This window comes from Danio rerio, chromosome 6, assembly GCF_052040795.2.
Source record: "Danio rerio strain M-AB ecotype USA chromosome 6, GRCz13ab, whole genome shotgun sequence".
NCBI classification, from domain to species: Eukaryota; Metazoa; Chordata; class Actinopteri; order Cypriniformes; family Danionidae; genus Danio; species Danio rerio.
In genome coordinates this window covers 48947753-48959956 of record NC_141026.1, presented here as the reverse complement: position 1 = coordinate 48959956, position 12204 = coordinate 48947753, and the positions used below count along the sequence as shown (strand labels likewise).

The window sequence follows — 12204 nt, the reverse complement described above, 5'->3', positions numbered from 1 at the left end:
CTAGGTGGCGTCTGTTAACACCCAGACTGCATACAATGTGATCCATTAGGGCAGGGGTGTTAAACTCTGCACAGTTTAGTTCCCACCCTAATTATACACACCTCATCAAACTATTTGGGGCCTTCAGGCCTGTTTGAAACTGGTGTGTCAAAGCAGGGTTGGAACTAAACTGTGCAGGGCTGCAGCCGTCCAGAAACTGAGTTTGACACTCCTGCATTAGATACAACCCACCCACAGCAGTGTTAACTATACAAGCATTACTGATTGACTTTAAACCAAGCTCCATCTCTTACAGAAAAATTCACGCTGAATATCCCGGAGTCCAAGACCTGCAACTTGGAGAGTGCCCCGAGGTTTATGGTCCCCTTAAAAATCCACACAGCTCCACAAGGCTATGAGTGCTACATGAGCTGTGCTGTGAGGGGCGACCCAACACCCCACGTCACCTGGTACCACAACAACGTCAGCCTGAACACCAACATCAACTACCTCATCACCAACACCTGCGGCGTCTGCTCCATGCTCATTCTCAGGGTTGGAGCTAAAGACATGGGCGAATATAAAGTCATTGCTGAGAATCCGCTGGGAAGAGCCGAGTGCTCGACCAATCTCGCAGTGAGAGGTAAGGGTCTACATACCAAACTCACCCCTTTGGATGAAAAATTAAACACTCACATTAAAGACGACAGGGTTTCCCAAAAGTTTTAAGTACAATTTTAAAAGATGTACAGTTGAAGTCAGAATTATTAACCCTCCTGATTTACTGTATACAGTATTTTTTAAGTGAAGTTTGCACTGTGTGCACAGTTTTTACATTTTTTGTGCATCAATCTAGTTAATAAGATCATTCAGAAGGTCATGATTCGCACTCATTATAGAATTACTTTATATTGCTTTATTTTATATATTATATATTGCAGTGCACTAACACGAGAGAATATTGAACTGCAAACTCTTTTAATGTATCGGAGACACATGCACTTATCATGGATCAAAAAGATATTGATTCATCCTAGGGGCAGATTTAACCAAAATGGCAAATCAATGTGAAATCACAATCCCTTAAACATGCTGATGGGAAAGTAAAGTGTTTCTATTATGCAATTGTAAGAACAAAGATGCACCAGCTCATTTCTATAATGTCCAATGCAATCTACCAAATGCAGGATAAGTTAAAAAATAATGTTGGTTGGTAATCAATACAATATGTTCAAAATAACATTTTCATCTGGCATTCCAAATAAATGAATTCAAGTGGAGTAAATTCTTTCTTCTACCAGGTGGATATGAAGCATAAAATAAAATAAAATAAAATAAAATAAAATAAAATTAAATTAAATTAAATTGAAATGAAATTAAATGAAATTAAATGTGCTTTAAGTGTTAATCCTAAGAGAAGTTTTGTTTTTTCATGCCAAAATAGGCTCATATTATTTGCAGGATCTTTAACATTGTTGGGAAATCCAGCAAATATCACTCAGAAAACTTACCAAATGACAAAATGAAAACATTTAAATGTTTTAAAATCTATTTTCACAAGACATCCAATCAATATGCCTGTCGTACAGTATGCATAGGATATGCTGCATATACAGTGTAGTGTTTCCAAATTTACTGTACAGTACTGCAATCATCCTAGGCTACTAGTGTTTTCACATAAAAAAATGTTAAAGTCAGTAATTTCTATATATTTCTGTCGCATCTCAGTTCGAAAAATCTATTTACATCAATAAATATTATTTTTTGTCATTAATTGTAATTATACAAGATTGTTGTCTTCACAATGAGTCTGTCGGTTTTTTTAAGCATCTTAGAGATGTTGCCAAAGTTCTATTGGATTTAGTGGGTCTTAGTTTTTTCTGATTCTTCAGGACAGACTGGATGATGATCAGATCAGATCTCTGTGTGGAGCACTAGCTGTTGTTATGCCTCATTCCCATTGGCAGCGACTTTGTAGCTGCCTGTTGCTGTAGGTTGCAAAAGCAGGTCTGTGTAGGTCTACACAGCATGAATACAACCGGCCTCTGAGCGAGCTGAGAGAGGATAACGTGAGCTCTACTGATGCTCTTATTGGTGCTCAAGAAAGTCGCTCTTCATTTGCATAAAGTAGAAGGATTATCAACTTTGTCACGTCGCTCGTCACCTGGTCACCAACAGTCACAGTCAATCGCTCTCCGTTGAAATTAACAGTCTCTTGTCGATTTGCCACTGCGAGTCGCTGTGTGACTCCTTGAGCAGACAATAATTCATTCATTCATCGATTTCTGCCTAGTCCCTTTATTAATCAGGGGTCGCCACATCGGAATGAAACGCTTACTTAACCAGCATATGTTTTACGCAGTGGAAGTCCTTCATGCTGCAACCCATCACTGGGAAACACCCATACACTCTCACATTCACACACATACACAATGGACAATTTAGCTTACCCAATTCACCTATACAGCATGTCTTTGGACTTGTGGGGGAAACCGGAGCACCCAGAGGAAACCCACGACAACACGTAAAAAATGCAAACTCCACATAGAATTACCAACTAATCCAGCCGAGGCTCAAACCAGCAACCTTCTTGCTTTGAGGTGACAGCACTAACTAGAATACTTGTTGATGGACCATTATTCAATATAGGCTGAAAATGTAGCCCTATATACATTTCTGGAGATTGCGAATTATGTAGCCAGAAGTACGTATGGCTGCATTTGGTCTTTAAAACGAACGCTACAGGGTGGTATGACACTGTTCCTTTTTGCGCTAGCAACTGACCGCTTACCTCAGTATAGACAGCTTTCCCGCTGTTACCAGTTTGTCCAGTAGCTCGCAATATACTGTATGTCAGTGAACTTGAGACGCAGAAAGGAGTTAACTGTTTTAGCATATGTTTTACGCAGTGGATGTCCTTCCAGCTGCAACCCATCACTGGGAAACACCCATACACTCTCACATTCACACACATACACAATGGACAATTTAGCTTACCCAATTCACCTATACAGCATGTCTTTGGACTTGTGGGGGAAACTGGAGCACCCAGAGGAAACCCACGCCAACACGGAAAAAATGCAAACTCCACATAGAATTACCAACTAATCCAGCCGAGGCTCAAACCAGCAACCTTCTTGCTTTGAGGTGACAGCACTAACTACTGCGCCACTGTACCGCCACAGAAAATAATCTCACTGTATAATTTCAATTAAAGACAAAAATATTGTTTGCAAATGTACAGGTAGATCGATATTTCAAGCTGACATGCTACAGAAAAATATAAAAATAACCGACTTTAAACCTTCTTTTTTTTTTTTTTTGGTGAAAATCCTAGTGTTCTAAAACTTTTTTACGATACTGTACAGTATATTCAGAAATCCTAAAATCAAATCACCATTCTATTTCAAATATTTACTCACAAATTACATAATGAATCTAACACCTTCACTTTTCTTCTTTTTCAGAATAAAATTATGATGATGAGGACATCAAAACCGATGTGTTGATGTTGTTTTCTGGATTTTAGGCCCTCAGTAAAGTTACACCTTTGAGTATTTTTAAAACATAATGAAACACTATTCACCGTGTGGCCTTATTAGACATAAATAATAGAATCAAATGCATGTTTAAAGCTCCATATAGTCTTACTGTTAAAACCTGGAAATGTAAACCCTACAGCATGTGTTGTGCTGCTTGGGTGGCTGATGCTTAATACACACTGTGTTTACCTAATCCTGTTTGCCAATGATTTTACTTAAGCTTAGATTGGGGATGGGTTGAGAGGTTTTATTCTTGTACGCTATTTAATTTATTAATTTATTTATTCTTTGCTTTTTGTGTTTGTGGCCTGTTCTTTCACACTTTTGCAAATTCGATTACACAATATTACGCTTAAAAAAAAGTGTTGATTTCCTGCATCCATCTTGTATTTTTTTGCTTGCATGGAAAATTGTAAAAGAACCAAAAGGTTTATTTAGATAAGCTGTATTAACAGAAATGGTTTGGTGTAAATAAATAAATTATCCAGGTTTTTTGAACAGAATACTTGTTGATGGACCATTATTCAATATAGGCTGAAAATGTAGCCCTATATACATTTCTGGAGATCGCGAATTATGTAGCCAAAAGTATGTATGGCTGCATTTGGTCTTTAAAATGAACGCTACAGGGTGGTATGACACTGTTCCTTTTTGCGCTAGCAACTGACCGCTTACCTCAGTATAGACAGCTTTCCCACTGTTACCAGTTTGTCCAGTAGCTCGCAATATACTGTATGTCAGCGAACTTGAGACGCAGAGAAGTGTTAACCGTGTCGAGAGTTGACGTCTGGCGAAGAATGGTTCCAGAAAGCAGGTAAGACAAAAACAAAAGCCAAAAAATGGAATAAACAAGTCACTAACAGGGTGAGAATGTGGTAAAATCTGAAAGCGTGGTGAAAATCAGGTGGGTTTTCTTTTTCTATGTGTCTTATCGGTCGGTTGGGACAATCAGTGCTCTTTAAAACACAATTGGTTGGGTTTAGGGCAGGTGGATGGGGGTACATGTCAGTTGATCGATCAGTTGGTCATTCAGTCAGTCGACAGCAGCCTCTGTTGGATTTACGCAGGAACAGCAGGTGCGAATGGCACTCACAAGACAAATTTGAGATCTGAAAAAACGTACACAGCGGCCTCTGGTGAATTTGCGAAAACAAAAACTGCAATAAAACGTAGTCCCTGGGATGTAATTGGCGCTCTCCAGAAATGTATATAGGACTACGTTTTCAAAATGAGCCTGGGTTGCCATTATATAATCTGCAGAGTGATTCATTATAGTGTTTCCTGCTGTGGTGAAAGGCCTTTTGCACAGATATTCCTACTATCTATGGCGTTATTTCAATGACAAATGTTGTGAGCGCAGTATTACAAGCCGAGATCGCAGAGCATGCAAATTTCGTTGATTGTGCACCGATTTCCTCTGTTCGTGCACAAAACTTGCCCTAAAATATACACTGCTCAAGTGCAGATTTTCTTGTGCACCATTAAATAAATGCTACTCAAGTGTGATTTAGTATGTTTATGTAACGAATATGTCTCCAACATTTATTAGATTTGCTAGGAAAATTTATGAAAGTCTCCAGTAGAAATACAGAATGGTATTGATGCATCCTGAAGTAAAGTAAAAAGGCCATAAGTCCCAGCAAGATAAAGTAATTGTATGCAGAACTATGAAAGTATAAAGTGGAATTATGAAAACTGTGTTTATTATAACTGAAAGCTACATTGAGTTTGCTGGTTTCACGCATCGCATAGCCCTGTCCGTCAGACAGTCAGTCAGTCAGTCAGTCAGTCACCTTAAAGGGTAAATAACCAAATAATGCACAGCACTAATGAGATTATAGAAAAGTTTGCTCTCTTATAATTCACTTACATTTTAATACATTTCGGTGAGATTGTAACTCACTATTAAAAAAAAAAAAAAATTGCGAAAACTGAAGGTTTTGAATGAGAAGCTGTAATGTAGCCGTGGCAGGAATTAATTTTGGTGTGGCGCCCCACCATGTAAGAATGAATGTAGCGGAAACTATGCATTATAAAGTCATTACACTGCTAAAAACAAATTTGCCAAAAAGAAGTTTTCACAGTGATGCCATTTAGAACCATTTATTGAAAAACCTAATTAAATGTTTAGTGCTTTTTTATTAATCTAAACAGAGATACCCAAAATAGAGCCTGCGGGCCAAAGTTGGCCCATGACAACCTTTGATTTGGCCCGCCATCCCATCTGGGAAGAGAAGGAGACTGATGGGGACTGTTTAGAGACTGTAATTTCAAATTAAATTTAAACTTTTGTTTGTTTGTTTTATTGCTAAGATCCAAAAAGCTAATGGAAATTAAATGTTACAATTAAATAAATTAGATTTGTTTTAAATGCACATACTGTCACCCCATGGATAGGGCACAACGCAGAGACATCAGAAAGCAAATGAAGGCAAAAGCTGATTCTGCTTGTCTAGAGTATTCAGCATTTAATTCCACTGTGCTATAAAAATGTGATTGTATTTTTATTGTCAAAAGTTATAATAGAGAAATTTACACTAACCGGCCACTTTATTAGGTACACCCTACAAGAACCGGACTGGACCCCCTTTTTGCCTTCAGAACTGCCTTAATCCTTCATGGCAGAGATTCAACAAGGTACTGGAAATATTCCTCAGAGATTTTGATCCATATTGACATCATAGCATCACGCAGTTGCTGCAGATATGTCAGCAGCACATCCATGATGCAAATCTCCCATTCCACCACATCCCAAAGGTGCTCTATTGGATTGAGATCTGGTGACTATGGAGGCCATTTGTGTACAGTGAACTCACGGTCATGTCCAAGCAACCAGTCTAAGATGATTCATGCTTTATGACATAGCATGTTATCCTGCTGGAAGTAGCCATCAGAAGATGGGTACTCTGTGGTCATAAAGGGATGGCCTAAATTGTAACGAGTAGTTATTTGAGTTACTGTTGCTTTTCTATCAGCTCAAACCAGTCTGGCCATTCTCCTCTGACATCTACAAGGCATTTGCACTCACAGAACTGCTGATCACTGGATATTTTCTCTTTTTCAGACTATTTTCTGTAAACTCTACAGATCCCAGTAAAATCACAGTAGATCAGCAGTTTCTGAAATACTCAGACCAGCCAGTCTGGCACCAACAATTATGCCACGTTTAAAGTCACTTAAATCACCTTTCTTCCACATTCTGATGCTCTGTTTGAACTGCAGCAGATCGTCTTGACCATGTCTAAATAGATTGAGTTGCTGCCATGTGATTGGCTGATTAGAAATTTGCTTTAACGAGCAGTTGGACAGGTGTACCTAATAAAGTGGCCGGTGAGTGGTATACTGCAATAGTTAATACAATTTAATATAATCTTCTCTATTTATTTTTAAATATAATGAAATAAATTATCTGAAGCAACTTTAATGTAATATGGTTTAGTATATTTACCTTCAGCCCACGGCACTTAATGATATTTGGTTTTTGGCCCTTCATACAAAAACGTTTGGGCACCCCTGATCTACAGCATCCTTGTCCACTATATATAAAAGTTGTATGTTAAACTGTCTTCATTGATACGCCAAAATATAACCTGCATTTTTACACTTCCCATAAGACATCCATCCATGCATAAAGAGACGAAAAGAAAGAAATATTACTCACAAGTGCTATATGAACGCATACAGATGACACCGTAACGTCTCACTTAAAAGCAAAGCCGGAACATGCTGTCCTTGTTATATTTGGAGATATTTTACTGCCACTACATTTTTTAAATGGCCTGACAGAGTCCAGCAAATGTAACATCAGTACAGTGCTCCTGTGGCGTAGTTATGTATGTGCTCAAGTGCATATATCCCACTTAAGCGTCACTATATCATGATGAGTTATGACCTTTCTATCTCGTCTAATCCAAATATGGGCCATAACTGCCTGGCCTGCCTATACCACTGTAACTCCAAACCAGTATTCAGGATTTCCAGTCTTGGCTAATTAAGTTCATGCAAGCCATCAATCACTAAGAAATACTTATATTTATGTATAATATCATTGTAGGAATATTATAAACACATTTATTTGACAGCATTTTGTTGCATCTTACATATCTTGAGCTGAATTATTTTAATACACTGCACTTTTTTACAATAAAACCACTAGTATCATTAGATTTGAGGTACACATCATTCAAATAAGCACAAAACGTACCTTTTATCCCCCTTACACGATGAAGAAGCTGTTCCCACCAGCACTGCGCGTTCCCCTCCTGGAGTTTCGTTTTTGCAGGATAGTTTGTAAGACCCTCCAAGCTTCATTCTCCAGCCGGTGTCCATAAAATCTAAGGGAGGAGTCACCGATTTTCATCACACTCGTGTCTTTGATTAGGACCGAGGGTAAGGCTATCTCTCAGCCAACACCCCTGAGGAGCAACAGGACACCTTGGAGGACCATCTCAAGTCGGGTGGCAAAGGTGAAGTCAACACTCAAAGCTGAACAAACAGCACGGGGTACCAGCCACAGAGTAAGTAGCCAATGCAATCTTCAGTTATCTCGCTGTTATGCCGCATAATAGGCGGAAAAGGTAATGCAGTTGGAATAGGATGGAGAGTTAAACTCTGACGGTTTACAGCATATCACTGGATAGCAGCTTGCATTCAGTGTGTTCTGAGTAATGCAGCTTATATGAGAACAAGGTCGTTTAGACAGCATCTTCATTTGCTTTGCATATAAAAGCATTCTTTGTTGATTTTGCAAGAAACAAACAAAAACAAATCACTGTATGTTTATTATTGAGTGTATTTGTGGTTAAAGTCAATGGTCAAACTTGTTTTATAGGGTTTTTATGATGCAATTGTTATATCTTAACTCAAGTAAAGATGCAAGATGTTTGATTCCCACCAGAATAGTGCTCAGAAAGAATTACAGAGTCATCTGTTGTGCCAAAATTATTTGTTGTGATGGTCTCTGTTCCCTTCAAAGGGGTTTCATATTTGGTTTTAATATGAAAGGATGCTACGCCATCTGTTTTGTTACACTGAAAAAAAGTACTTTAATTTCTGCTCAGAATTGCCAGGAAATTTCACAAATAATTACAAAGAAGTGGCAAAAAATGCATTGAATAATTCTTATTTTACAGAATAAGTCTTAAAAAGAAATTCCTTGCAAAGCATACTCTAATATTTAAGACTTTCGAGTAACATGTATGATACAGAGCTACTGTAAAAATGTAAACAATGTTTATGTTTTGGCATTCATTTATTTTTTATTAGTTCCTCATCATGCAACAACAACCTCCTCTGGTATTCCTGGTCAGTGCAATGGGTTAAGGAATATATAATGCTGAAAATTTTAATTATTGAGCAAAAACAAATAACAACTCACACTCTTTTTGCAAAAAGAATGTTTTAAATTCCATACTATATGTCATAAAATTAAAAAATGCACGAGTGAATGGAGCAACTGACAAGCTAATGATAGTGAGACCAATGAGTTGTCACTAAATGCTGTCTATGCACAGGTCTGCCCATGTAAAATCCCACAGGCAGTCCTAGGAGCAGGGTACGGGGGGGGGGGGGGGGGGGGGGATTTGTGGAGGGAAAAGATAATTCAATAAGTCATAAAATATGACATAAAAATTGTCAGAGCAGTAAGAGGAGCCTTGCTGTCATTTGACATTTTAGGACACCAGACCCTTTCCAGGCCTCCCTTGGGCATATTTATAAATCAATCATGTCTTAGTTGCTGGGCATGCCTATTTTTCATCTCCTACAAATATGGTTATCCTGATAAGAAGCTGTCTGCAGATAAACTTATCTTGATGTACTGCTAACACTGTAAATCAGCACCTAATGTATAGTTTATAAAAAAATTTGATTATATATGTCATATTTAACATTATTATAAATACACACATAATACCACTGAATATTACATATATAATATAACACATATAATACTATTATTAATACTACTACTACTACTTCTACAACTACTACAACTACTACTACTACTACTAATAATAATAATAATAATAATAAAAAAATAATAACAACAAAAACATGTAATAAAATTGATGATGATGATTATTATTATTATTATTATTATTATTAATATATGTATTACACAATGTAATGGTATATTTGTAATTATACATATACACCTAAAACCATCAAACTATTGACACTGATAATTATAATATTGAATAATCGGCTAAGAAAATTAGCATTCTCTCTAAAATAATTCCATCAATTAATAAATAACCAAGCAACCTAAAATATAAAATTGTCATTTTTATTAAACTCGATACTATAAAATAAAAACTGAAATATAATTGAATAAAAGCTAACAAAAAAAAAAAAGCTGAAAAAAACTGCACTTTATAATCGCTGTTTAATCAAAATTGAGTCACACATGGGAAACCCAAATTTAGGTAAACATTTTGTTGTATTAAATGTGCACACAACAAATTCACAAAATTACTGAATTAAAATTGAAACAGAATTATGAAATAAACTGCTGATTAAAAACTATTAATAAGGCCAAAAATAGTATCTCAATAATAATAAAATAACAATTGTATAATAATAATTCCATACATACATACATACATACATACATACATACATACAAACATACATGCATGCATACATACAGTACTTCATCAAAAAATAGTTTATGAAAGCTTTTAATTAACAGCAGCAGTTATGGAATTCATTTGGGGAAAAAAGTATTAGTATTCAGTAGAGTGATAGTATAGAAATGGAGCTGAAAAAAGCCGTCCCTCTGCATTTAGGATGAGAATGTGCATCATTTACATAAATATTTTTTTTTTAAATAATGTCATCAATTAATAAATAAACCTACCAACCATAATTCTGAAAATATGGCATTATTATTATTAAACTTGATACTATAAAATAAACTAAAATAAAAGTTACTAAAACCAAAAAATATATTTGTACAAACTGTACAAACTGTACAAACCAAAAATATATTTTTTTCTATTAAATGTTAACAAGACAAATTTACAAAATTACTAAATTAAAACAAAATTATTAAATAAACTATTAATAAGGCTGACAATAGAATCTCAAAAATAATAAATAACAATTCTATAATAAAAATTCCATGTATATATAAAGTACATCATCAAAAAATAGTTTATGAAACATTTTATTCTACAGTAGCAGTTATGGAATTCATCTGGGAAAAAGTATTAGTATACAGTATAGTAATAGTAGAAATAAAGCTCCTGAAAAATGCTGTCCCTCGGCATTTAGGATGAGAATGTGCATCATACATAAATGGTTTTTATAAAATAGTTCAGTCAATTAATAAATAAACCAACCAACCATAATTCTGAAAATATGCCATTATAATTAAATTTGATACTATAAAATATAAAGTAAAATAAAAATGAATAAACGTTACAAAAAAAAATAAAAATAAAAATGGACAAACCCAAAATTGGTTACACTTTTTTCTATTAAATGCGAACAAAACAAAATTACAAAATTAAAATGAAAACAGAATTATGAAATAATCTAACTGCTATTTTTTTGCTTATCAAAAACTATTAATAAGACTGACAATAGTATCTTAATAATAATAATAAAGAAAAAATTCTATAATAATAATTCCATGCATATACACAGTACATCATCAAAAAAAAAGTTTAATAAACCTTTTAATATACAGTAGCAATTGTGAAGATCATCTGGGAAAACTATTAGTGTACAGTATACTAATATTATAGAAATGGAGTTCCTAAAAAAGGCTGTCGCTCTGCATTTAGGATGAGAATGTGCGTCATTTACATAAATGATTTTTATTAAATAATTCCATCAATTAATAAATAAACCTACCAACCATAATTCTGAAATTATGGCATTATTAATTATCTAGATAATATAAAATGTAAACTACAATAAAACTGAATAAAAGCTAAAAAAAAAAAAAAAAATGGACAAACCCAATATTGGTTACATTTTTTTCTACTGTGAACAAAACTAATTTACAAAATTACAAAATTAAAATTGAAACAGGACTATGAAATAAACTAACCGCTAATTATAATTAATCATAATTCCATACATATAAACAGTACATTGTCAAAAATAGTTTATGAAACTTTAATATGCAGTAGCAGTTATGAAAGTCATCTGGGAAAAGTATTATTATACAGTGTAGTGATAGTATAGAATTGGAGCTCCTGAAACATGCTGTCTCTCTGCATTTAGGATGAGAATGTGCGTCAGAAGTGTTTTGATGGATAGTTTTATGAGGTATGTGACCTATAACGGACAAAAACATGCAGGACTCACACTACTGGGTGCATGCTATCGTGCTAATTGAGAAGTGAGGTCCTCGATTTACCCTGGCTTTAAATTACTGCTCCCCAGAAAGCAGCAGTTTTGATGTGCCTCCATCATGCTCTTCTCATTAACAACATGCAGTTGTGTGAATAAACTGCAGGCAAGTGTCAACTACATCACACAGCATATAGTATAGAGTCAAAGGTCCTCGAGGGCCACACTCTTCAGTTCAACAACAAAAAACAAACAAGACTTTTTTTGTTGTTGTTGTTTTACACTCCTAAATACTGAATAAGGTTTCCAAAAATGTGTTTTAACCAACACAAGCTCATTGGAAGTGTGTGCTTCATCCTATATTTTTTGTGATACATAC

General features: G+C 35.2%; 2 protein-coding genes and 1 long non-coding RNA gene across 10 annotated transcripts in view; 2 read left to right on the top strand and 1 right to left on the bottom strand.

Moving 5' to 3' along the window:
- The window catches only part of igfn1.1 (immunoglobulin like and fibronectin type III domain containing 1, tandem duplicate 1), a 58928-nt gene extending 54904 nt beyond the window's left edge, over window positions 1-4024 (top strand). For all 6 annotated transcript variants that reach the window (NM_001430846.1, XM_087255564.1, XM_087255562.1 and 3 more), the window contains 2 exon segments: window positions 296-622; window positions 3447-4024. In NM_001430846.1, the coding sequence (NP_001417775.1) occupies window positions 296-622; window positions 3447-3451 (332 nt within the window). In that variant the 3' untranslated portion in view covers window positions 3452-4024.
- Window positions 1-7850, bottom strand: part of LOC147836467 (uncharacterized) — a 97349-nt gene extending 89499 nt beyond the window's left edge. For both annotated transcript variants that reach the window (XR_015494108.1, XR_015494107.1), the window contains exon 1: window positions 7726-7850. This is a non-coding gene — a long non-coding RNA (uncharacterized LOC147836467). The remainder of the gene's footprint in view (window positions 1-7725) is intronic.
- Window positions 7851-7925: 75 nt separating this feature from the next.
- Window positions 7926-12204, top strand: part of igfn1.3 (immunoglobulin like and fibronectin type III domain containing 1, tandem duplicate 3) — a 229655-nt gene continuing 225376 nt past the window's right edge. For both annotated transcript variants that reach the window (XM_087257858.1, XM_087257857.1), the window contains exon 1: window positions 7926-8038. The gene's annotated coding sequence lies outside the window, so the exon portion shown is untranslated. The remainder of the gene's footprint in view (window positions 8039-12204) is intronic.